Source organism: Theobroma cacao, chromosome 7, assembly GCF_053813885.1.
Source record: "Theobroma cacao isolate CCN51 chromosome 7, ASM5381388v1, whole genome shotgun sequence".
NCBI lineage: Eukaryota > Viridiplantae > Streptophyta > Magnoliopsida > Malvales > Malvaceae > Theobroma > Theobroma cacao.
In genome coordinates, this window is record NC_142645.1 from 9,896,146 (window position 1) to 9,923,291 (window position 27,146).

The 27,146-nt window shown below is 33.2% G+C and overlaps 4 protein-coding genes across 5 annotated transcripts; 3 read left to right on the top strand and 1 right to left on the bottom strand.

Moving 5' to 3' along the window:
* Positions 1 to 1,808: 1,808 nt before the first annotated feature.
* LOC18594457 (putative purine permease 11) lies at positions 1,809 to 4,027 on the top strand. Its single transcript, XM_018124882.2, has 2 exons — positions 1,809 to 2,095; positions 2,724 to 4,027. Exons 1-2 carry the CDS (start codon positions 2,059 to 2,061, stop codon positions 3,893 to 3,895), a joined length of 1,209 nt encoding a protein of 402 aa, XP_017980371.2. The 5' UTR covers positions 1,809 to 2,058; the 3' UTR covers positions 3,896 to 4,027.
* Positions 4,028 to 7,089: 3,062 nt separating this feature from the next.
* LOC18594459 (Protein kinase superfamily protein) lies at positions 7,090 to 9,468 on the top strand. Of its 2 annotated transcripts, none has more exons than XM_088807931.1 (6): positions 7,090 to 7,206; positions 7,606 to 7,747; positions 7,835 to 8,197; positions 8,426 to 8,680; positions 8,758 to 8,891; positions 9,163 to 9,468. In XM_088807931.1, exons 2-6 carry the CDS (start codon positions 7,612 to 7,614, stop codon positions 9,361 to 9,363), a joined length of 1,089 nt encoding a protein of 362 aa, XP_088664057.1. In that variant the 5' UTR covers positions 7,090 to 7,206; positions 7,606 to 7,611; the 3' UTR covers positions 9,364 to 9,468. The 2 variants fall into 2 exon arrangements, with proteins under 2 accessions (XP_088664057.1, XP_017980379.2); XM_018124890.2 differs by having other exon boundaries at positions 7,096 to 7,206; positions 7,859 to 8,197.
* A 606-nt stretch (positions 9,469 to 10,074) lies between these two features.
* On the bottom strand, positions 10,075 to 13,420 carry FAP3 (Chalcone-flavanone isomerase family protein). The gene is made up of 5 exons (XM_007022023.3): positions 13,106 to 13,420; positions 11,583 to 11,684; positions 10,789 to 10,944; positions 10,475 to 10,689; positions 10,075 to 10,346 (listed from the first exon to the last, which is right to left on the bottom strand). Exons 1-5 carry the CDS (start codon positions 13,317 to 13,319, stop codon positions 10,188 to 10,190), a joined length of 846 nt encoding a protein of 281 aa, XP_007022085.3. The 5' UTR covers positions 13,320 to 13,420; the 3' UTR covers positions 10,075 to 10,187.
* Positions 13,421 to 22,006: 8,586 nt separating this feature from the next.
* Positions 22,007 to 23,692, top strand: LOC18594462 (Carbohydrate-binding X8 domain superfamily protein). Its single transcript, XM_018124923.2, has 4 exons — positions 22,007 to 22,164; positions 22,592 to 22,620; positions 22,727 to 22,961; positions 23,495 to 23,692. The coding sequence occupies exons 1-4, from the start codon at positions 22,110 to 22,112 to the stop codon at positions 23,518 to 23,520; spliced, it is 345 nt and encodes a 114-aa protein (XP_017980412.1). The 5' UTR covers positions 22,007 to 22,109; the 3' UTR covers positions 23,521 to 23,692.
* The last annotated feature ends 3,454 nt before the right edge of the window (positions 23,693 to 27,146 follow it).

Below are 27,146 nucleotides of genomic sequence, written 5' to 3' on the forward strand. Positions count from 1 at the left end.
CTTGCATCTAGTTGATGTCAGCAGAATTTTAGAACTCATCTTGAGTTTCAAAAATGTACTAGTTTTAACTATGTCTGACCATATACAATAAATAATGAGATAGCATACTAGGGGATTCTGGGAAGAGTGAAGTATACTTTAGATATATTTATTATTGTTGTCATCAAATGTCTGAAAATATTTGAATTTTTCACTTTTTGTTTATAGCTCCTGAGAAAAGGAAATGAGTGCCAATAGTAAAATCACCACATATTTGCAGAACCTGAGGTCTCCCAATTGGGAAGGTGGGCAACACCTCACTTCAGCTCCCTTTCTATATATAACTGTTAATTAAATTTTAATTTTAATACTTGAAAATGCAGAATGATAAGAAGTTATTAACCTTTCTTGGGAAGTAGATTGAATTCTGCTTTGGGTATGTAGGTATCATTTGTGTGCTTTTTGCTGCCACTGCCACCACTGCTGCTGCTACTTTCCCTTTTTTTCTTAGGTTACTCAGGTCTCTCTTATTTTGCTATGTACTGTAATTGTACGTAATCGATGCATTACATCATAAGTCCGGGAAGAGTCATGTCTAAAATGTAACCACAAGAATATTTTGGTGATGGCAGGTTCAGATACTCAGGTTCAAATTTCAATTTTCTTGCAGTTCTGGTGCAAGTTACTTTCTCCGATGATGCTATTCTGGTCTCATCCCCTCAGCATAAGATTCCTTTTGCAATGCTTGTGGGCTTTTTCTGGATTACTCTGGTGGTTTGCATCCTATTCTACTGCTTCTCCATTGCTAGTAAGATAAGTGGCTGGCTTTAATGCGAAAAGGAGGTGGGTGGATGAGATTATTTTTCTTTGTAGGCTTTGTTCTCTGCATTGGCGTAGAGCTTTGGCTGATGGCATCTTGTTTTCGGACTAAGATTCTGTGACTTGCTCCCCTTCCTTCTCCAGCAACATCTCTGGGGACCTGCTGGCTGCGGTTGAGTGTTAAGAAAATCCTCTGGCTCTATTCTAGCTTTGTTTTCTGGCCAAATTGGTGTGTTAGACTAATATTGCTGAAATATAATACTATATTTGCTTTGGAAATATTCTCTGAGGCAAGTTGGAAAGGGAAAAAGGTGCTGGTGGTTGAATCAGATTCGACGGTAGTTGTGCCTTGGGTGAAGAAGATTGAGGATTGCCCATGGAATTTGTGTGTTACCTTCAATTAGATTGATCCATATATTGCTGACATTGGTGAAGTCTCCTTTGGTAATATTGTTGGAAGTTAATGGCCTTGCTCCCTCTTTAGTGTGTAGAACTGATATGTTCATGGCTTGGTGGTTCAGCAGGCTGTTATTTTATCTCCACCCTTTGGGCGCCATTCTACTAGGCCTGTTATTAGAGGTTTTATGCTGTGTATATTTTTACTCTTTTGGGTGTTATTTTAGTCTAGCGAGACTGCTTGTTATCCGTCTCCCAGGTGTTGTATTTTTCTTTCAGATTTCAATAACATCTCACCTCAACAGAGATTCAAAATTGGCATGTTATGAAGCATGTTGCCCTGTCAAATTTATCATTCGTTGATTGTCAATGGCATCCAGAAGAATTGAACAGTTGTTTGATGCCGTATCATATATAAGATTCAATGTTTGTATTTATAGAATTTCTGGAACTGTATGTGCAGTGTTGAAGGTTCAACCTAAAATGACCTGAACTTTACTTAATAAAACAAAAGCCAAATAAATGTCTTTAGAGTGCTTACTAAGGGTATTATAGTTGTTGCCCCAGTGGTCGCAAAAACTGAGTTCTATATGAAGGAAAGTTCCTGGTGGATGAGGCAATTTAGGGGTGGTGCCAAACAAATTGTTTAGAGGATCTAATCTAACAACAACAATCCAATATATAGGAACAAATCCTGCCGCCACAAGAATAATCTGTAGATCACAAGAGTCCAGAACTTTACTAATAAGTTTTTATATTGTAAACATTGATTGCATGGTTCATTCGTTAGGAACGAAAGAAACGCAATGCTTACACAAGAAAGCACCTGGAGAAGCTTGTGTTTGGTTTGTTTGGGATTAGCTGATGGATGCGATTGAAGCTCAGCAAGACAGCAAATCAGGTTTTTGCTCTGTTCCTTCTCTTTGCCTCTTTAGATGCATAAAAGTTAGCAGAAATAATTTAGAAACTTTCTTCTTTCCCCTTGTAGAAAGAGTGGGAGATGAAATTGAAGTTATGTAAGAATAAAGCTAAGAGACTAAGACAACCTCGCCATTCTGCAGCCCTCCTCCTTCCCAAACCAACAAAAAATAGTAAACGTTGAATGTTAAACTGATCTTTCTCTTTCTTTGAAGGTCAGATCTTCTGATAGTCCTCTGTATGAACCTGCCACTGTAGGATCAAGTACTTATGGGCACTGTCTCATAGGATTTATAGCCCAAACTAGAATTTTCACTCTCTTTTTCTGTGGTTGAAAAGATTAATTACACAAACAGTTAAAGTTTTCACGTCAGTTGGGTTCCTATCCACAAGTTACAGTATCTAGGATATATAATACCATATCAGTCAGCCATAAGATTAAGGCCTAGAATTTTCACTACTGCAGCAATGAAATATATATGTCCACTTTTGCTTTTAACGTGTTAATAAACTTAAGACATACCAAAGCACCCTTCATTTTGTCTTAAAACCAATTCAGCAAATCATCTCTTATGGTATGATTGTATAATTAAACTACCATGCCATTTCAGAAATTGGAACACTTCTTCCAGATGAAGTTTCCACTGCCACTGATCAACTTTCAATGTTCATACCCGATAAGCGCTGGAAATGGTGGGTTCTTGTGGTACTCAACATTGCCTTTCTCTTGCTTGGTCAATCCGTTGCTGTTCTTCTAGGCAAATTCTATTTCAAACATGGACACAGTAAATGGCTGGGGGCACTTGTGCAAACAGCTGGATTTCCAGTCCTCTTTCTCGCACTGGTATTTTTTCCTTCCCCTAAAAACTTGCCAAGTATCTGCAACAACACAAGCCAGCCTTCACTTCTCAGTCTTATTTTGGTTTACTTTTCCCTTGGTTGTCTACTAGCTATAGACAACTTCTTGTATTCAGTAGGCCTTTGGTCTCTTCCAATTTCAACATATTCTCTCATTTGCGCAAGCCAATTGGTATTTAACGCGATATTTTCCTTGGTTATCAATTCTGAAAAGCTCACAATCCTAATACTGAAGTCGGTAACCCTTCTAATCATATCAGCTTCATTGGTTGCAATTCATCCTGATTCTTCTGAACGTGAAGCTGAGAAACATTCCGGAGGAAAGAAAGAACGTGTCGTTGGTATCTTATGCACTGTTGGTGCTTCAGCAGCCTACGCTTTATTGCTTTCCCTTACACAATTTTGCTTCGAAAAAGTACTGAAGAAGGAATCATTTTCTGTTGTATTCGAAATGCAAATCTACACATCCTTGGTTTCTACTTTTGTTTGCATAGTGGGATTGTTTGCAAGTTCAGAATGGAAGAAGCTAAATTCTGAGATGGAGACATTTAAAGAGACATTTAAAAATGGGAGGGTGCTTTATGTCCTGAGTTTGGTTGGAGCAGCTTTAGCTTGGCAGATTTGTACAGTTGGGGTTGTGGGATTAATCTTTCTGGTGTCTTCTCTCTTCTCCAATTTTGTTAGTATGCTGTGTCTGCCATTTGTTCCTGTGGTCGGTGTGCTGTTTTATCATGAAAAAATGGATGGCATCAAGGTATTGGCCATGTTGTTGACAATTTGGGGTTTTGCTTCTTATCTCTACCAGCAATACCTTGATGATAATAAGCCAAAGGACAAAGAAACTGGTCCAACTCCAGGAATTGAAGAGTCCAAGCTTGATGGAAGTGCTGATGCGCTTGATGGAATTGCTGATAAGCTTGTCTGACCTGGAATTATAGTAAAAAGAGTTAGTGAACTGAAAAGAGCATTATGAGGTTGAAATCACTTTTTGTTTATTAGAAGCTCCTACTGAATGTATCTACAAGCTTCATATTACAACTTGTCTTGAAATTTTTAATTTGGAATTTCAGTTTTTGGTTGTAAATATTCGTGTCAACTGTCACAGAAGCTTAAACAATTATTGTTTCAGCAAAAATTTATTTAATTTGACCTAATTTTAACTTTTTTTGAAGTTTTCAAACCTTCCATTTGCATGAACACCATAGAAGCAGATGTAGTGTGAAGGGAGATTTCGGACTTTGATGGATGATTCAACAAAAAGTGCCTAACTATCTTTGCCTTCACAGCTGTGTACATTTACTTTGCTTTATCCAAAAAAGATATGGATGCCTTATTGGCTTAAAGAAATTCCCAACCCCCACATAAATAGAAAAGGACAGCTGGTGGATTCTTCATGGTGACAGCATACACATTTCCATGTCAACTTAATCATTCTTCCGTACTCAAACCTTTTCTTTGATCTTAGCTTTACAAGTGAAACTATTTGAGTCATTAGGAGAATTGATATCAAAATTAATAAGAAACCCTTTTTTAGGTCGTATCACCTTATTATGAGTAGACATGATAATTTTATATACAACATGATAATACGACATGAACATAGTACGAGTTTAAGTGAATTTAGATTTAAGCTAAACGTGTTTCATATAATAATTGTATTGACATAGTTAAGACACAAAACTCGCTGAACTCATCTAAGATATGTTTAAGGTATAGTTAGTAAATTGTGTTCTCGTGTACCAATATAACATATGACTTATTTATTATTTATTTATTTAATCAAGTTCACATGTTATGTAGACACGTTCAATACACGGTTAAAACTAATTTATTAATCTATATAAATATTAAGATTTTTATAATGATTAAAATTTATTGATATTGAATTTTATTATATTTAATAAATATTATGATATTTATAATTTTTTGTGGTAAATTTGAATAATATAATCATATATTATTTACACATATTTCAATTTAATTGTTTTAATCTTGTTAATCATATCAATAATGTAAACAGATTATAAATCATATAAATTTTAATTAAGTTAAAGTGTTGTGTAGTATAAAATTTAACCCCATACATTTAATAAACATGTTAGTTATGTCGTATCGTGTTACACATTTATTAAATGTATCCATGTACGTGTTTAAAATTCTGACATAATTAATTAATTGTGTCGTGTTTGTATTTACCAGTATAACTGTTAATATCTTATGTTTACACAACATCATTAAGACACGAATAGACAAATTGTTAAATCTAATTATAAGTAGTTAGAATTTTGCAAGGGTGAGCAAATCGGTGGATTAAATGGTTTGATCCGTTATATCTAAGGACCAAATGAATCAAATATTTTTAAAAGACCAACCAAATATAAAAGAATACCAAATTGACCAAATATAAATTTGGTTCAATCGGTTCAATTTTGAATCAATGGACTAAAATTTTATCACTTTGTTTTTTGTATATTACAATACTAAAACTTATAAATTTCATCAATAATTATAAAATATACAAATAAATTAAACATAAAAACTAAAGTGATAACTAATAAAGTTATTAAGTGTAATTATATAAATAAAGTTTATTATAAATCATAATAATACTTATGTATAAATTAAATATATGTGTACATAATATATTATTTTATTATATACATATGAAATTAATAACACAACTTATAGATTATAATGTTTTAATTTTTATATCAAAATTTGTATAAATAATAACTAATTATAAATAATATGTTATAAAAACTAAAGTGATAACTAACAAAATTATTAAATGTAATCGTATAAATAAAATCTATTATAAGTTGTAGTAATGATTATATATAAATTAAATATATGTATATATAATATATTACTTTATTATATATATATATAATTAATGACACAGTTTATATATTATGATATTTTATATTAAAATTTATATAAATAATAACTAATTATAAACAATATGTTATAAAAACTAAGGTGATAATTAATAAAGTTATTAAGTGTAATCATATAAATAAAATTTATTATAAGTTATAGTAATATTTATGTATAAAGTAAATATATATAATATATTTATACAATTTATACATATTCATAACATTTTACATTACGATATTATTAAGGCATAATAATTATAATATATTAATATGTAAGATATTTACTATCATAAATTATAATATTAACATATAAATTATATCATTTAAATATATAATTTATAACTTCACATTAATACAGATCTATAAATAAATAAATATTTATAACTAATATTAAATTACTATGATTATAATTTGTCCACATACATATAATAAATTAATATATTTTAAGAATATTATTAATTTTTCATAATATATATATAAAATATTTTTTATATATTAATATATATGTAATATATATATAAATTACTTTAATTTTTAGATAAATTGATCTAAAATTTTAAAATCAAAAACCAACTAAAAACCTAATTGGGTCAAATATTTTGATCAAACAACTCAATAAATCAATTAGACAGAACTATTTTACTTAAATCATATTTAATTTAAATGAATAATTGTTCGGATTTGATTTTAATCACTCCTGAATTTCGTACAAAGGGATGCCCCGGAGGAAAGGCTCAATGACTAAAGTAACAGTAGTAGGCGACAATCTTTACCCGTGAATCATAAATGGTTTAGACACGTGTCATCGTAATGACACCGACCGCCACATATGCATATGACGTGGCCCCTCAATATTCACGAGGAAATAGCCTCAGTTCCACCCGAAGGTGGAGTTGGCATGCGCCGAAACTTAAAATGTCAAAGAAAGCATACAGACATAAAGTGAGTTTGGTCGTTTCTCAGATGTATGCTAACCTGTGTGAAAATGTTGAACGAATAAATGAACACTGTCTTCAAGCTAGCTGTTCCCTGTTCACTTTTTGGTTGTCTGTTTTACTTTCATTTCCGGGTCCAACTGGTATTCTATTTAGAAGATTGTTCAAGCTTCTAAGCTCCAAGATTTCTACTTCTTTACTTATCAGGAGTCTTCCTGGCAACTGGCAAGTTAGTGTTAGTTCACATTTTCCATCTTTGTATCATCACATTTCACTTTTATTTTGCTTAGTTTAATAAATGATTTATAGCTAGAGCTTGGTTTGTTGATTCTTTGTGCTAGGGTCAGAGCTCCATTGGATTTTTCATTGCCATGTTCCAAATTTGCTGTCTTCTTGCTTCTTTCTTATGTTTGAAAAGATAGGTGAGAGAGAGAGTCTTGAACACAATAATTCAAAGTTACTGTGTAAGAGTTGATTTGAAAGTTTGGTAGCCAGCTAGCTCCTAATAATTGGGAGATGTTGCTGGTGAAGATGTATTTGGATGGTTGAACTGGGATTTTTAGTCTGAAAGTCATTTTATCTTCTTAATGCACCTTGGTTACTATCTATGGTGGGTTTCAAAAATTAAGGTTACAACTTCCAACAGTAGTGTGTGCTTTAAGAAATGTGTCAATGGTAGCTATTTGTTGTTTTTTCCCTGATTCTGCTGATAAAATTTCTATTCTGTTTAGATGATTGGCATCTCAAGAGAAGTGACTGTTACTTGCATGATGCTAATCCAAACAATTTTCAAGTTGGTTAATTCCCACCTTGCTTTGCAGAAATAAATGGCAAATGATCTGGGCATAGCATTTTACATCGCCATATGCTGCATTGCCTTTATTATATCGAAGATCATTCTTTGGATTCTCCTTTATAAGCGATGGAAAAGAAAGACGATGATTTATGAGGAAGGTTTCTCAGGTATTGAACCTTCTAAATGATTGACTTTTTTTTCCTATAATTTGACTTCTGATGAAGGTAAAAATGATGCTTTTTCTAACTTGGTAGCTTCTGGCATATGCATGAATGCAGGAGGGAAGATGGTGATGTTTAGGTCTCCAGTGTTGCAGTCTGTCTCATCTGATGTATTGTTAAAGAAGACATTGAAGTTAAGCAACAAAGACATCATTGGTGCTGGAGGGTATGGTACAGTTTACAAATTAATGGTAAATGATACCATGGCCTTTGCTGTGAAAAGGCTAAATAGAGGAACTGAAGATAGAGATAAAGGATTTGAGAGAGAATTGGAGGCAATGGGGGATATCAAGCACCGCAACATTGTAACTCTTTACGGATACTACAGCGCCCCTCACTACAATCTTCTGATATATGAGCTAATGCCTAATGGAAGTTTGGATGCTTTTCTGCGTGGTATGCACATTTTTCCTTCAAATATTAGGTTTATCTTCAAGTTTTCAGCATCCATAATTGTCAAAGTTAAGAGGGTCTATAATTTTTCTTATTTTTTTAAAGAAAAGGAGGCAAAATTTCAAAACTATCAAAATTCCAGAAAATTGGATTTTGTTGGAAGTTAAAAGATCAGACTTGATGCCCGAAGCACAAGATCAAAAGTTGCTGATAGATTAATCTGTGATGCAGGGAGATCAATGGACAGTAAGGTTTTGGATTGGCCAACAAGATATAAAATAGCATTAGGTGCTGCAAGAGGAATAGCATACCTTCACCATGATTGTATCCCCCATATAATCCACAGAGATATCAAGTCAAGCAATATATTACTGGATCAGAACATGGACGCTCGAGTCTCAGATTTCGGACTTGCCACATTGATGGAGCCAGACAAGACTCATGTTTCAACATTTGTGGCTGGAACCTTTGGATATTTAGCCCCAGGTACGACAAACAAAATTACAGTCATTCTTTTCATCTAGTTTTTGACTGTTTAACAACTAAACTTTGTTCTTCTGCAGAATATTTTGATACAGGAAGAGCAACAGCAAAGGGCGATGTTTACAGCTTTGGAGTTGTTTTACTAGAGCTTTTAACAGGAAAAAAGCCAACAGATGAAGCGTTTCTGGAGGAGGGAACAAAACTTGTTACATGGGTAAGTTCTCCAATATCATGAACATTTAGTTTGACATAATTGTCCATTACTTGATAATGCCTACCTCCATTTAAATGTCCAATAAACTGGTGAAATCATCTCTTCCAGTCATTGGTTAAAAAGAGTTCATAAAATTCTTGTTATTTTATATGTATGCTAGTCATCAGAGGCATTTTCTTCTGTGTCGACTGTCAAGTACATGTTGGCTAAAGATTCATTATAAATAGTTGTAAGAGTTTTTGATGTTCTGTTTCATTACCATCTTGAACAGGTAAAGGGAGTTGTTGAAGAAAGGAGGGAAGAATATGTGCTTGACAGTAGCTTAGGTTCTTGTCCTGTGGATGAGATTAACAATACTTTCAATGTAGCATTAATGTGCCTTGAAACAGATCCCTCCATGAGGCCTACAATGGCTGAGGTTGTTAAGATGCTAGAGCAGATAAAGTCAGAGAAAGCTGTTAATGATTGTTAACCTCACATTCTGTAGCCATCCAAAAACTCCTGTACATACAACATTTTTATCCTCTTTTCCCTCTTTTTGGTTGAATAATAGTAAACAACTTCTTGTTGTTCTTAAGTTTGGTGGGAGTTAAACAAGCTCTGATGCAGCTCTAGCCTTAACCAAGTCTCAGTCAAGAGCTTGTCCCAAAAATTTGGGTAAGAAGAGAGAGAGAAAGAATCAACTTTCCCTGGAAGAAATGCAATGATTATATATCAAATTTGACATGACCAAATTTGTTATCGATGTTGCTATATGGGTTACCGGAATGAAAACATGATAAGATATAAGTTGCCAAAGTTTTGGCATGGCAGGGAATCTAGAAGGTTCAGTTTGTTCGAATGTTTTATCAGAGAGCAGAACCAAAATGAATTATGAACGATTTGGCCTCTCATGGCCACTCTGCCACAAGAGAGTCTGCTCGTTTCATGAGAATTTTAGTTCTTAAGATATGGGTGACTGCTCCTGGTGAGTTGCCTAGATTATGAGGATTGTATCAAGGTCCTTTATCTTTAATGAAGCAGCAGTCTTATTGTTCCTGTTTCTGGATATCGGAGACAGTCTTCTAGCAACAATGAGGGCTGTGGCTTTGCCCATGTTATGTAGCCAAAATGGTTTGAAATTGGAGACTCATGCCAAAGTATGAAATATATGCAAAGGAGCCTAGATTTATATGTGCATACATGGTTGCAACAAGATTTTACATTGACTTTGTTCAGTTAAAGGTACATACAACAAGTGAGCGGCGCTAACAGTCTAAATGAAATGAAAACTTGTGAAAACTATCTCAATTGTATTTACTTGAGAATGGAGGCCAGCCCATTGGCAACTGAGGTTTTCAATGAAGGAGAAACTGGAGCATCTCCAAAAAATACATCAAAAAGGGCTGAAGCTACATTTGCTGACTCAATTGTAGCATCAGTGCTAGCGGGCATTCCATCTGATGAGACAGCAACCTGAAAGACAAAAATGGTGAGTGATAAAAGAGGAGAAACCAGACAGTCGTTGATAAACATCATGGCTAAAATGCTTTACTCCTTAACAACGTGAAGAAAGAAAGTTTAACATTTTAAGTCACACTCACAAGCATTTTCGATGGATCCGGCCAAGTCAAAAAGATGAAAGTTCCTTTGTTAAGAGGTCGTCCTTGGAAAATACTACGAAATGTGGAGAGAGCAGATTGATCAACTGGAGTTGGTGCCTTAATTCTAGGGGAGATGGCTTCATCCAAAGCATCCCAGAAAGTTTTACCATCAACATCTCTCACCAGGACAATCTGTAATGATTTCTCCAGAGGAACTGCACTTAAAAAAATTAATTAGCAACCTTAAAATTGACTCTTTCCTCTTTCCATAACTATCTATGAATTAATGACATAGAATAATATATCATTATTACCCTCAAAGATTGACTTAAACAAGGACAAATCATCTTGAATCTGTGAAGCCAACCATCCCTTCCAGGCATCCAATTTACTTAAGATGGATTGATTGACATATAGCCCCGCTGCATAAACCTTAACACCAATGATTGCAAAAACTTTCTCCCTGTACCCTGGGATCATGAGGAAGCTAAAGTGACAGTTGTATAAAGCATTGCATTAAAAGGGATACTAATAGCACTCAACTGAGTAATACTTAAAGGCCATTATTAGAAAGATATATTGTTTTGTTTGTACAACTGCAGAATTATTCAAAGGCCATTATTAGAAATCGCATGCATCACTATCATAGTACACCATAATCAATAAGTAATTCACAACTTTACAAAAACGAGTGTGTTAACTGCTATTTCCAAGTAATAACTTCTGACAAAAATCTTCCCAGCCATTCCACATAGTTGAGAGAGTCAAAGAAAAACTTTCTTTTTTCAATATCTAAATTACTGAAGCAGATACCATAAAGCTTCTCCTGTCAGAGGAAAGAGTATCAATATCCTAACTACCCAGAATTTCATGCAATGTTTCTCTCCAATTTCAATAGTGCATGTCCTCCAGGTAGCCCAGAACTTTAAAGGGTATACTGATGAAAGCTACATGATAATAATTACTAATGATGATTATAAGTGTCAAAATGAAAGATATGTAGAAGCCCTAACTTGTTTGGTTCTCCTTTAGTTTTCTTAATCGTACAATGTTTGTATGACTAGTACTGCTCATAGATATTCTGGCCTCTGTTACTTTAGCAACTGACCTGTTCCAAGCAAAGACAATGAACTTGAGCAACCAGGCAAACTTAAGGATGTCTGAAATTTAACTTTGGTTGCAGGTTCCTCAGTGTAATCTGCAGCTCCTACTGCACATAGATAAAAGGAGAAACGATCTTAGGATCTTACTTTTAAGGAAATAAATGCAATGGTACATGCTGAACTGTTTTCACATACTTCCAGCTATGTCATATTCTCGGAAACATGGAGAAATCAGCCATTACAGTTTATAAAACTAGCATATCAACAAATTCCAATATTAGAATAAAAAAGGATAATTCATATATAGCCACCCTTGCATCACGGCTAAAATATACCACCTACATAGAATTTAGCCTGTTTAAAAGAATGAAATCTTCAATATTGCTTATGTTGCTTTATTATCATTTTGCATCAATCTTCTCCATATCAAGCAAATATGGCAGTCGTCCCACTTAACCTTTAGAGCAAAAATTTTAAGCATCTTCCTCAAGACATATCCAGTATGACCAAGGTGCTATTGGATTATGAAAGTGAACATCTCATCTCAAAGAAGAATATAGCTAGAAAACTTCAACATTCCCTAATTTGTTAATTACAAGAAAAATGCAGAATTTCACCTTTTGTACACGATACAACTACACCTTAATCTATAATCATTTCATTGTAGCCATTAATTAGCTTATGGAATATACTTAAATTCTATCAGCCAGAAAATAATTACATATTAATGAAAGCTTAAGCAATTAAAGAATGTTTGAACTTATCAGGAGTACCACTGATAAACACGGGACTTCAATTCATGATTATGAAAATTTTTCATTTTGTCAATCAAATGCCAATTTTCGACAGTTCTTATCTACATTATGGATGATTATTTCCTTTTATGTTTTGGAATTCGTTGGGGCCAGCATGCACAATATAGCCGAAAATTATCAAATTGTCCAGCATCTCTTTCTGCCAAGAAGTTAAGATTTCCTAATTGTTCATTTATGCTGAAATCAAAGGCCATGATAATTTGCTTATGAGGAATAGCCAGTCTTATTAATTAATTCCTTGTAGCTTACCAAATTTTCCAAAATTGTGTCAGAATCTTCATTCTTCAACTAAACAAAATCGACTGATATTAATTTTCTTAACATCATTGGTTTCATCCCAGATACCTATGGCCACTATGCAAATGAAATTATCCTCAATACCAAGGAGATATAACATGCCGGCAAAAATTCAAAAATTAGAGCCTACCTAACCAATATATTAAACTAAAAATTGAAAAAACAAGCCAGGGGTTATCAAAAATATCAATTAGCAAAAAATTCAGCATCAAAATCTACTTTACTCTCATAAAAAAAAAACATATCAAGCTCCACATTGTTCTTATAATGATTCCCAACAAAGCAATTTGAATGCACATAAAAGGCAAAAAAAAAAAAAAAACCCTCCAACTCCAGGTTTCAATAAGAAAAATTGAAAACTTTTCTCATTCAGTTTAATAAACAGGCTGACAAGAAAAAACATGCAGACAATTTACCTGAAGAAGATGAAGCAGAAGCTTTCAAAGTGAAATGGGTTTCAGTTACTTTGTTGTTCTGAGGAGAGAAATGAGATGAAAGAGACAGAGAGTGAGATTTGTGAAATAAAAGACATGGGTGTGAAAGTTTTCCGGGAAAGTTGCCTCTTCGATTGGGGTTCAGAAGTTGAGAAGGAATGCACATTGGTATTGAAATGGATCCCAGTCCACCCATCTTTCCAGTTTTTGTGTTATTTTGAAAGTTCAAACCTCCACTTCCAGGACCTTATGAGGGGAAATGTTCAAGGAAACAGAAGTTTACAGTTAAAAGTCTGTTGGAGCTGTTTGTCTTTACGCTTTGATAATTTGTTTAGTTGTCCTAACTTGTCACTTATTTCTAGGTAAAAAAAAAAAAAAAACCACTTAGTCAATTTTTTTTTTTCTCAAGAGAATTGTAAACGTTATGGATTGAGATTTTACATCGAAATTACACGTGGAAGATTGTTAACCTCGAATCCTAAGATACACAGAAAATATTTATTAAATGAAAAATAATTAACTCTTATTTCATAACTCAAAATTTTTATAAAAAAATATATCTTTTCCTTTTTTTTAACAATGATCAAGGAATTGTTACATCGCAAACTCACATTTTTAATTAAAAAAAATATAAAGTTTTCAAATTAATAAAAAGTTAAAGTAAATTCTGACATCAATTGTTAAGTATTTATATTTTTAATTAAAATTACATATCTTTTAAATGAAAGAATTTTTATAAATAAAAGGTCCATTCCATTTCTAAATGATATTTAGAATTTTAAATCAATGTTATATTGGTATTTCTTCATGTTATGTTGTCTGAATTTTAAAGACCAATATTAAGAGTCCAACCATCATCTCAAAATGACATAGTTATGATTAATTATAACTTTACAATATTTATTTCATTTGTCTAGTAGATAATGATTCTTCTCATTTAGTATTTTCGTTTTTCTTTTACTATTTTTTATTTCTCTTTGAAGGTGGGCTTAAGCTTGATTTTCTAAGATGTTAATGGATAAGGTACTTGTTATTTTTTTAAGTATTTTATCTCCTACTTTATTAATTGATAGAGCACTCAAATCTTATAAATACTTAATTAAAATTTAAAAATATTATTAGATCAATAGAGCTAATATTTCATTATAGTATTTATATTGCTAAAGATAAAACTAAAATCCTTAGCTCTAGCCTAGGCTACTGTGCAGAATCAACTAATCACTTCTTAGCACAGAAATAAATGCCATTGATTTCTGTGCTTCAGTAATGGTAGCAACGGCTCAACCACCAAGCAAAGAAAAAGTAACGGTACAAAGATAAAAGCCAAGACATAATGTTGTATGACTCTACACTTAAACTTTAACAAAGAAACGATAGCGTTTTAGAGAACATAAGCTTTAAAAGAAATAAACTACATCGTTTAACTAAAACCTTCAATCTTCATAATACCGTTGGTTCCCTCCAAGCTTTAATTGCTTCTAATCTTCATTATTTAGCAAACTCCAAAATAAAGAAAAGAATAAATCTTTAACACTCCCCTTTAATCTTTGATTTAACAAACTCCCAAGCATGATCTAAGATACTCAAACCTTTCACGATTCAAACTCTTCGTGAAAATATCAGCATCTTGTTCACCAATAAGACAATATTGTAGATTAATTTCATTTTCCTTCACAGCATCCCTTAAAGCATGATATTTAAATCTTATATGCTTAGTTCTACCATGCTGAACTGGATTCTTAGCAATTGTTATTGCAGACATATTATCAACAAACAACATAGTGCCATTTTCTTGCTTAAACCCTAAATCTTGCAATACTTTTCTCAACCACAAAGCATGATTAGCAATAGCTGTTGTAGCTACATACTCAACCTCGGTTGAAAATTGAGCTACTACTTGTTGCTTCTTAGAATTCTAGGTAAAAATAACACTACCAAAAGAAAAACAAAATCCTTTAGTACTTTTCGAATCATCTAACGATCCAGCCCAGTCACTATCACTAAAACCTTTTAAATCACCACTTTCTTCCTTTAGAAACTTCAAACCATAGCCAACAGTACCTTTAATATACCTGAAAATCCTCTTGGCAGCTTTCAAATGCAGAGTTGAAGGATTCCACATGAATCTAGACAATAAACTGGTAGCAAACATTATGTCAGGTCTGGTAGAAGACAAATACAAAAGAGAACCAATCATACTTCTGTAAACTTAACCATTTGCAGGATTTAAGTCATCATTCTTACTGAAACTAACACCAGAAACAAGAGGAGTTGGAATTATCTTGCATAAGGATATGTTAAAATTTTTAACAGGTCCTTTGCATACTTAGACTGATGTAGAGCAATCTCTCCATTCAACTAAACTACTTCCATCCCCAAGAAATAAGTCATCAACCCTAAATCAGTCATCTCAAATTCCTTCACCATTTGCTGCTTGAACCCCTCCAAAACACTACTATTAGAACCAGTAAACAATAAATCATCAACATAAAGAGCTATTATAAGAACAATAGAGCCATTTAAACATTTTACATATAAAGTTAACTCAGTAACACTATTCTAAAATCCTTGCCTTATTAAATGATCATCCACTCTCTCATACCAAGCACGGGGTGCTTACTTAAGACCATACAAGGTCTTAATTAATTTGCAGACTTTCCCTTCAAAACCTTCCTCCACATAACCCTTAGGTTGCTCAATAAATATATCTTCTAAAAGGTAGCCATTCAAGAATGCAGATTTAACATCCACGTGGTAAATTGACCATCCTTCTTTAGTAGACAAGGCAGTCAACATTCTGATTGTATCGTGCCTAGCTACAGAAGCAAAGGTTTCCATATAATCTTTACCATAAACCTGAGCATATCCTTTAACAACAAGTCTTTCTCTGTATTTATTCACTAATCCATCAAGATTCAGCTTTGTTCTGAATATCCACTTAACACCAATCACATTTTTTCTTTTAAGCCTGTCTACAAGCATCCAAGTATTCTTCTTCTGAATCATATTAATTTTATTGTTCATGGCATCTACCCAATTTTTATTAGTTACAGCTTTTGTACAGCGTGCTGGTTCTAAGATAGCCATATTACACCAATTATAGATCTCACTCAAACTCCTAGTGCCTCCACAGCAAGCCTTTCATCTTCAATATCATCTGAATCAACTTCATCATCAGCTAGAAATGAATCTTTCCTTGTATCAGTCACTGTTCAATATTGTTTTTAATCCAACTCCAACTTTACCCTTCATCAAAATTAACATCCTTGCTGATGAACACTCTATTAGATTCAACATCATACAGTTTGTACCCCTTGGATACCTCACTATAACCAATATGAATTGTTAACTTTGACTTTGCATCAAATTTGGATCTCCTCTCATCAGGCACTTTTGCAAAAGAAATACATCCAAACACTCTCAGATGAGCAACAAAAGGTTTGTATCCAAACCATAGTTCAAAAAGAGTTTTTTGAGATAACACTTTAATATAAATTCTATTTTAAATATAGTTGGCAGTGTTAACTACCTTTGCCCAAAACTTCTTAGGCAACCCCATCTGGAAAAGCAAACACTTTCCCATTTCAACTTAGGTTTTGTTTTTTCTCTTAAGCTTACCATTTGCTGTGGATTGTAAGTGACAATTATATGATGCTGCACATCATGTTCAATCAAGAATTTCTCAAATTCTGTTGCAGTAAATTCAGTACCATTTTCACTTCTCAAAGTCTTTATAGTTGACTTGAGAAGTTCTCTACTAATGCTTTGAACTTAGTGAAAGTCTTCAAAGCATCAAACTTCTGCTTCAAGAAATAAACCCAGCAATATCTGGTAAAATCATCAAGAAACAATATCTAAGACTTACTTCCACTAAGTGAAAGAACTTTCATAAATCCACTTATGTCAGTGTGGACTAACTCCAGCTTCTAAAATGCCTTCCAACTGCTCTTCTTAAGAAATACCTTCCTACTCTACTTTCCATATTAACAAGTTGCACACAACCTTTCTGGTTTAACAATGCCTGGTAAACCATTCACCAACTGATCAGATGCCATCAAAGATAGGAAACCATAGTTCACATGTCCTAACCTTCTGTGCCAAAGCTCAGCCTCATCCTTCTCACTATACAAAGCCATATTCATAGCGTCCTTCAAGTTCACTGGATAATAGTTATTCTTCATTTGAATAGTGAATATTTCTTCACCACAAAGATCTAATGCAGTGCAAACTTTGTCTTTGAACAATAAAGCATAATGCTTATCTGCCAATTGTCCAACACTCAGCAGATTATGATCTACTTCAGGCACATAATGAAGACTTCTAACATATCTCATACCAGATGTTGTTTCAACTGCAACAGTCCCCACACCAAGAATTTTCATGTATTTTCCATTTCCAATTTAACTTTGGAAATAAAACTAGTATCGAGATCAGTGAACAAAAACTGATCACTCGTAAGATGATGAAAGCAGGCACTATTTAGCAACCAAACACTGTTTTTACCAGACCCCTTACCCATCTTAGCCATTAACAAAACTTCTTCACATTCACCTTCCTACTCAACTACTACAACCTAAGCCTCATGTTCATTTTTCTTGTTCTTACACACTCTTTCAACATGCCCTAATTGCTGACAAGCCCTAAATTTGACATATGGCCTAAACCAGCAACATCTTTTAGTATGATTCCTTTTTCTGCAATTTAAGCAAAGAGGATATTTACTAGTTGACTGTTCTTGCTTCTCATTAGTAGTTTTAGTTCCTCTCGACTCAATCTTCTTGGAACCACTACTCTTAAGTTTTAAACCTTTAGTTTTAACAACCAAGGCATTCTCAACAAAATCTTCATGCTTAAGAGCCTTTTTCTGCTCAAAAGCTAGTAAAGTATAAATTAATTCTTCATAGAAATTTTAGTCAAATCTTTTGAGTCTTCAAGTGAAGTTACTTTTGACTTAAATTTATCTAACAAACTCACCAGAATCTTGTTGACCATCCTCTGATCAGTGACCTCTTGTCCCAGCATCTTGAGCTGATTCACCAACTTTAATAACTTGTCTGTATACTCCTAGATACTCTTTTCTTCCTTCATTTTCATCACCTCGAACTGTTGAAATAAATTCATGATTTGCATAACCTTGGTTCTATCATTTCCTTAATATTCTTCTTTTATACTATCCCACACTTGCTTAGGATCCTCCAAAAGCATAATCTTTCCAAAAATTGACTCTAACACAGTTGACTGAAAACTAATCAAAACCTTGTACCTCTTTGCTACTTCTTCCAAGTGTTATTTGATTTGAGCAATGGTTGGATTAACATGTCTTTGAACAAGCATCTCACCTAACTCTACCACGTCCCATAAGTCAAAAGCCTTGAGATAAGACTTCATTTTCACTACCCAAAAAGGGTAATTCACACCAGTAAACATAAGTGGTGAAGCTGCACTGAATCCAACTGTAGCCATGATAAAATCGAAGATAATAAGATCAAATAACAGTGTATTACAAGTCTCTTAAGACAATCAGCTTTGATACCATGAAGAGATTTTTAGAAGAAAATTTAAGAGAAAGAAGAACACAAGATCAGAAAAAGTGAGAGGGAAAAAGGAGATCTAATAAATTCAAAAATTTAGGAAAAAGATCAACAGCGCTCATATTTCATTATAGTATTTATATTGCTAAAGATAAAACTCAAATCCTTAAATCTAGCCTTGGTTATTGTGCGAAATCAACTAATCTCCTTTAAGCATAGAAACAAATGCTATTGATTTCTGTGCTTCAACTATAATAACAACGACTCAACCACAAAGCAAAGAAAAAGTGACGATACAAAGATAAAACGGCAAGACATAATGTCGAATGACTCTACACTTAAACTTTAAACAAAGAAAGGATAACATTTTAGAAAACACTAGATTTAAAAGAAATAAAACTACATCATTTAACTAAAACCTTCAATCTTAATAATACTATTGGTTCCCTCCAAGCTTTAACTTTTTCTAATCTTCATTATTCAACAAACTCTAAAATAGAGAAAAGATTAAATCTTCAACAGCAATATTAGCTTCTGGACAACTTTTAGTGGCCTCGACATATTAGTATTTGAGCAAACAAAATCTAGAAAATTTGGGTAACAATTCTAGGAAATGGCAACTAGCATAGAGGTGGAATGAACCAGAAAGAATATGGTTGTTCTTAGTACAATGCCTCCATAAGAGGGTTCTTACAAATAAAGAACGTTGTTGTCGTCATCTTTCACATGATGGATCATGCAGAAAATGCCATATGGAGGAAGAATCGGTGCTTCATGTCCTTCGAGATTGCCCTTCAGCGAATGTGATTTGACTAAGACTTTTACAACCAGAGTCTATTAACTCATTTTATGGATTATCTCTGCCAGATTGGTTGATGTCTAACTTGAATAACTCAAAAAAGCATGACAATAAAATTCCTTGGGCTATAATTTTTGGAGTAACAATTTCGTTCTTATTGAATATATATATATATATATATATATATATATATATATATATATATATATATGTATGTATGTATGTATTTATATTTGAGAATCAATCTATCGATATAAAAAGAAAATTAATGTTGATCTATAGTTGGGTTTCAGTAATTTGTCATGATGAATTTCAAGGACTTGAAGATAGGGGATGTACACCTAGTAACCATGTGGAAGTCTTGGCCCTCGGATTAGATTACCTTAAATAAGGATGGAGCGTATTGGAGTTCCATAAACCAAGCAGCAACTAAAGGTGTTCTTAGAGATTCAAGTGGACAATGGAAAGGTGGTTATGCTATGTGTCACGGTCCACACCAACTCTTGTGAGGTATTGTCTATTTTGTCCTGTTGACCTTACGGTTTTGTCTCACAAAAGGTACTTCATAGGTTAAAGGTGGTGTGAACCCTTATATGCCCATTATCACTTTAGTATATAGCCAATGTCGGTTTCATGGCTCCCTTCTATAGGACCATGACATCCACCCTTACTCCCACTAAGAGTTTCTCTTTGATGTCAGACTTTGTGGCTCTACCCGCTATGAGCATTATCTCGATGATGTGGGATTCACGTCCACACGAGAACTATGACATTATGTGAGTCAAGAAATGTTCAGCCTATCGTGCGAAACTTTGAGGTGTATACCGTAGCCTTAAAAATGCTTGGGATTTAGGGTTTCAAAAGATTAAACTTCAAGTGGATAGCACAAATTGGTAGTTCAGGCGATATCTTCAGAGATGAGACACCTATATTCTAATTTTGATTTAATTCAAGTTATCCATAGTTTAATCCAGAAATAGTAAGATATTCAAATAATGAATATATTCATATAGGGTAATAAAGTTACAGAATCTATGACCAATGAGGGATTCAATATTTTTGAGAACTTTTTGCCCTTTTGTAATCTCCCTAATAGAGTTAGAGAATTACTATTCAATGATGTAATTGGGATTTGTTCCCCTCATTTAATCAAACAATAAATTTCTGTTGTTAAAAAAAAAACAATAAATTTCAAATCAATATTTTACATTAAAGTAAAAATAGTTAAGAAAAGCTTAAGTTGAGCAATAAAACCACAACAACAATATCTATTCTTAGGGGCTATTATTTTGTTTTCTAGCTTTTCATTGTATTTTAACAATAAACTCCAAAAATTTATATTTTTAGGGTAAAATTGCATAATTTTTTAAAAAAATTATAAAAGCTCAACAAAGACACTTAATTTAAAATCATTTAAAATAAAGTTTCATGTATACTATTAATAAAAATTAAATTAACAAATTAAAATTAATTCATAAAAAATAAATTAAAATTGAAAATCATATTTAGAACAATTAATGAATCTTAAAATATATTACATCAATTATAAAAAATTTATAAACAAAAAATTAATATATAAATTTAAAAATTATTATTTATAATTGAGTTCAAGTAGTAGATATCTTAAAATCATTATTTGAATCCTTCTTGAATTTATAATGAACAATTATTTTATTACTCGAACGCGATGATAATATATGTTAATTTTATTTAATGGAATAAAGTAAAACAGGATCACAAGTCACGCCATCTCTAACATCCTTGTTTTTCCCATTCCGTTGGCTGGCCACCATGGAATTGACATTGAGTTTGGGTATCAAACTGCCAAATTTTGCAAAATTGATGCCTGGCGGAGGAGAGAACCTGACGTCCATCAAATCTGGCAACCCCCATGGCCCATGCAAGATCCATCAGTTTTAGGTGTCTTAACGCCAAATCCAACGTACACAGCTAGCGCCTGGTCCAGCATTGCCATTTTCAGAGTGAAAAAGTGCTGGATCCAGGATCAACTTGCCAAATTCAAATGCCTCGAATATTCCGCCATACTTAGCTTTCGGTGAAAAGAGGAATTCGGATTATCAACATTTGAATCATGCTTCAACATTTACTACTTATATATATATTGAAAGTTTACCTTGAAAGAGGCTCACAAGATGTGAAAATAAGAATTACATGGCATAATCTTTTACCCTTTTATACATTGCACATGGTAAAATAGGTTATCACTTATCAGCTGGTTAATATTCCTCCCAATAATAGTAAGAATTAGTTGATCAATTGTTCATCCTTCTTTTACTCAACAAGTGCAATAATCAAAGATCCCACCAAGAAAACTATGTTCAAGACTGAACCAATGAAATGGCAAAGCAAAACCAAGGAAAACAAACAATGATAAACAAGAAAAGAGACTTCTTTAAAGGTAGGCCCACAATTTTCTGTCCTTTCCTTTGTACATTTTCTCCAATAGATTCCTATCCCCATCCTAACGGCTCTACACCCAATGTAGCCGTTAGAGTGACTTTTCTTCTCTTTGCTCTTTCCACTACATTAAAAAGTCTCAGCCTTCCTTTGCTTTCATCAAACAACACAAACTATTACTCCATCATTAAGCTTTCAGTTCACAACAGTCATTTCCTATTCTTAAGTACAGCTTTCAATGGCTAAAGTAGCAGCTTTCTCTCTGTTGCTCCTGCTTGTGTCCTTCACTTCAGGTAGTTAGCAATCTTCTCCTAGGTTTCAGTATGCATCACAAAGTACAACTAAAAAGGTTGGGCTTTTGTCAACTTTCACAGTTTCACTTCTCTGCACTTTGCTTTGGGTCTTTTTCCTGCGCTGTTTTCATGAATGTAGTTGAATTTCATCTGGGTTTTTACTACTTTAATGGTTGCTTATGTTTTTGCTTCAGTATTAAGCTGACTTGGGTTTCTAATAAGTAGACTAATTAACAGGAAAGGCTAGACTTTTTGCAGTTTTAGCAGGTTTTAACTGATTTGGTTCCTTGATTTTGCTTTACTGTGCTCTAACCTTTTACAATTTAGTTTTACTTGACCAGATCTCGGTTGGGTTTCATGAATATGAATAGCTAGTTTTATGACTCTAACTACCTTCCAATTTCTTTTGCTTCTCATCCTTTTTTAGGAGGAACTTTGATGATGGTAAATGGCCAGGTAACATCAAGTTCTTAGACCTTGTGAACTCAAAATTAAGGTTAAAAAACCAAATGCCTTTTTCCTTCTTATTGATTGTAAAATGTTTTAAATGGAAATGGCGCAGAAATCTTGGTGTGTGGCTAAGCCATCATCAGACCAGGCCACTCTTCTGGCAAACATTAACTATGCATGCTCTCAAGTGGATTGCCGAGTTCTGCAAAGGGGTTGTCCTTGCTTCACTCCTGATAATCTGATGAACCATGCTTCTATTGCCATGAATCTTTACTACCAAGCCAAGGGAAGAAACAGGTGGAATTGTGATTTCAGAAGCTCTGGTCTTGTTGTCATTACTGATCCAAGTAAGTCACATTTCAGTATAAGATGGAATGATCATAACTGAGTGAATGACAATCCATTTGTGACTAAGGACATTGATTTTGTTTATGTTCCTTAATAATACTTTCCAATGCACTGCACTTATTTTATTAAATGTCACTTGTTATGATTTATGAGACCGTATAAATTAAGAATACTATGAACTATGAAGTGGAGACAATCCAAATCCTTCTTTGTCAGTTAGAAAAATGCAATATGGATTCAGTTTCTTTATTAAATTAACTAGTTGTGTGGTTTTGAACTCAAAACTGAGATCTCAAGGAAACTCCAAAGAGTGTAAAGAATCATTAATCTTGAAGTTATCTACAAAACTGAACCATTTGATACATCAGACAGTGTAAAACAGGAACATGCAAACCCAATGCCTTAAATGATGGATCTAGAATGTTGTCATTGTTTTCTGCTTTAACTTTACTTCTTTTATTATTGTATTCAGTGATCTTGCCATGTGATACGAATATGTGCTAAAATCAATGTTGTTTTGGTGTCTGTGCAGGTTATGCTAACTGCATTTATGAGTAGCTAGCTACCACTGGATTGGTTTAAGCAACTGAATGTTTCCTCTGGAAAAGGAACTCTTGTAGCTCAATGGAACTTTTATGTTTGACTATCTGGTAAATGTGGTTGATTATTAGCTTCTGCTATTAAATGATGGTGAAGAAATGTGAAAAAGATCCAGCTTAATTCTCCTTAATTAATTAATTACTCTCATGGGAAATTAAGGTTAGCTGAGAAGATGCTATCCACTTCAAATCTTTACAACCCAGCTTGGAAACCTTTACAGGGAATCAGATAGTACTCCTTAATCTTTAAGTCTTTAATTATTAACCTTTTGCTTTTCTTTTCTTGCTTTTTTTCCCTGATGATTCTTTCTTTTATTCAACTTTAGAGGGTCTTTATAGGAAAAACATTCTAACTAATCAGGGAATCAGCAAGATACAAATCAGATCTTGATATGGGAAAATATATAGATATATCAAAAAGGAACTTTTTCCCTAGAGGCTTTAGTGTCCCAAAAGGACCATGCCAACCAAACTTCATATCTATCTTCCCAGGACATGTGCAAGAGGAGAATCACTGGGGCTACCAATAAAACTTGGTCTGCCCTTACTTTTGTGTCTCATTTTACCTTCTTTTTATAATTTGATGTCACATTATCGGTAAATTTTTATTCATTAACGTTAATTTTAGTGCTGGTAATTGTTATTTTTTCTACCACTGTTAGATATTAACATAATAGTTCTAGGTAAAAAAAAAAAAAAGCTGGATGACTTTGGCCCTAGGTAAATCTAATATAAAATGGTGAAAATTTTTTGAGGGATTAAAAGGTCATTGCTCCTTTCCATTGCCATTTTAAATTAAATTTTGTTTTTCCTTTTTTGAAATACTTTTAAATATTGAATGCTAACTTCTCATGTTTTACTCCTTTGAAATTTTTTTTTTATCTTTATTTTTTTATTTTCTTATTAATTTCACTGATATTAAGATATTAAGACAAGGCCTATCGAGTATCCATCACAATCAGGGACTAAAATGTCAAAAAGGTTAATTTTTATTGCAAAAAATAGTTATCTACATCTACTTATTAGTGAAGCTCTACATCTACTTTGACTATATATATGATCTCATGATTATATCTTTGAGAACCGACATAACAGCTCTAACCCAAATCTAAGACATATGGACTGGAAGAAAAAAGTATAGCAGGAAAAAAAATTGAGGACAGTTCTATCTATTTTTCAGTTTAATAATGGTCGACATCAATGCGTGGGACCTTACCCTACATATGCAACCCGTGATTATTATATTGTATTGAGAAAAAATAATGTATATTGTCAAATATTCAAGAGAGACCTTATATTAAAAGGATTCATAAGTGTTGCTCAAGAAACAAGAGGGTATTCACCTTAAAAAAAGAAACCCAATTATATGTTCTAATTTTCAACCCTTCACACTTGCATGGTGCTACCCTAAAGAAAAGGGGATCACTGATGTTTAGCTGATATTTATTTGAGTAGTTTAGTTACTAGGTTAATGTATTTTCAGCCAAATTTTGCATATAAGTCCTTTGCTCTCATCTTATGCTGATGGGGTAATGTATTACTCTAATCCAGTGCTATATGGGCTATGGGTAGTACAGATAATTGGCACCCTAGTGGCCGTTTGCTTGATCCGGTGTGTGGGCTTGTTTTTTACTGATCAAACCTTCCTTTACATTTACATTTTGCACATAACTCAGTGGGTTCTATCAATATCTTAATATGCTGATTGCCAAATTCTGATGGGGAGAAGGTTCTGATCGTAAAAGAAGACATTGGTTTTTTGTTGGAACGATCTGTGTTTGTCAAAGAAAAATGGTGACCTTGGTTTCCGGGGTTTTGATTTTCGAAAGTGTCAATCTGACTTCATTGGGAAAGCAATGTTAGCGTTTGGTGCATCATACAGATACTATATATCTGGTATAAGGTTTAGATATCGCGTTAACGGGTTATATAATTCTTCTCCGGTTTTAGACAAGTCTATTGGGAGGGAGAAGTTTTTCATTAATGGAGGGCTGTCAATGTGCATTTGTGGTGTTAAGAGATACTAACCCTACACAAATTCCCTCATACGGTGCTCTATTCAATATCAGGCTCTTCATACGAACTACTTATATCGCTGAGTCCATAGTCCTGCGAGACTTGGTGGCATGGTATATTTGCCATCCAATTATTGTCGATGGGCCCCCAACCGATTTTGACCCAAAGTCGATTTTTGGCCTTTGGAGGTGCTTTTGTGCTGCTATCCCAAACAATTTTGTGAGTTGTACATGTCACGATTGTGACACCCCCCGCAATTTTAAAATTTTTATAATTTATCGTTATTTTTTGAAATTTTATAATTTTGCCCTTACAAAAATTTTAAAATTTTTCTAACATACTTTTTTTTTTGTAATTTTTTAAGTTTGCCTCTACAATAATTTTTTGCTTGGTGAGATGCCTAACAATAATTAATCAACAAATAATTTTAATACTTACTATTACAAGAATTGGGTTCCAAATTTAATGAAAATGTGGTGGAATTGCTCACTTTTGGTACAGTTTTGGACCCTCAGAATGATTTCAAATCGTTTGATGTTGAAAGTCTATGCAACCTAAGAAATAAATATTACCTTGATCACTTTACTGAGCATGATAAAATGCATCTAAGCTATCAATTGGAACTATTTTAGCTTGACATTATTGATAATCAGGCTTCGAACAATGTATTACACTTTTTGAGCTATGTTAAGTGTTGAAGAAGATAAGAATGGAAAAAAATTACTTCCTAATTGATAGATTATTCTGACTTGTCTTGATTTCTCTAGTTTCCACTGCAACATTATAAAGTGCATTTTTTATTATGAAACTCATTAAGAATGAGACTCGTAGTAGAATGTCAGTTGATTTTCTTATAAATTTGTTGATCATTCTCATTGAAAAGGAAATCTTTCAAAACTTTAACATTGATTCAATGATAGATGTCTTCAACTCTATAAAAGACCATCGAGCTCAATTAAAAATTTCCAATCTTAGCATGTAATAGTTGTTAAAAATATGTTTTTATTTTCCATCTAGGTATTTTATATTTTTTTTAAACATTGAACTTCTAGTATAAATGTTTTACAAACATTGTAGTTGCCCCTCCAAACATGAAATCCTAGCTTTGCCATTGGATTGGACTCTTATGATATAACATTGTCGTACTATAGTAACAAGCCAAGATAAACCAAACTTTAATGCTAATTCTGCGGTGATATATATATGTGATGGTCGATAATCAATTTTATACATTTTTTAATGTAAAAGATTGACAACTGTAAAACATATGACTCATGTCATTGCTTACTTAGTGTGAACAAGTAAGTTGTTCATAGTTGTCAATCTTGTACATCCAAAAATGTATGGAATTGATTATCAACAACCAAATATATATATATCATTGCAGAATTAGCATTGAAGTCTAGTTTATCGTGGCTTGTTACTATAGTACAATGGTGTTATATCATAGGAGTCCAATCCAATGGCGGAACCAGGATTTCGTGTTTGGAGGGACAAATACAATGTTTGTAAAACAGTTATACTAGAAGTTCAATGTTTGATAGAAATATAAATTAACTTAGATGGAAA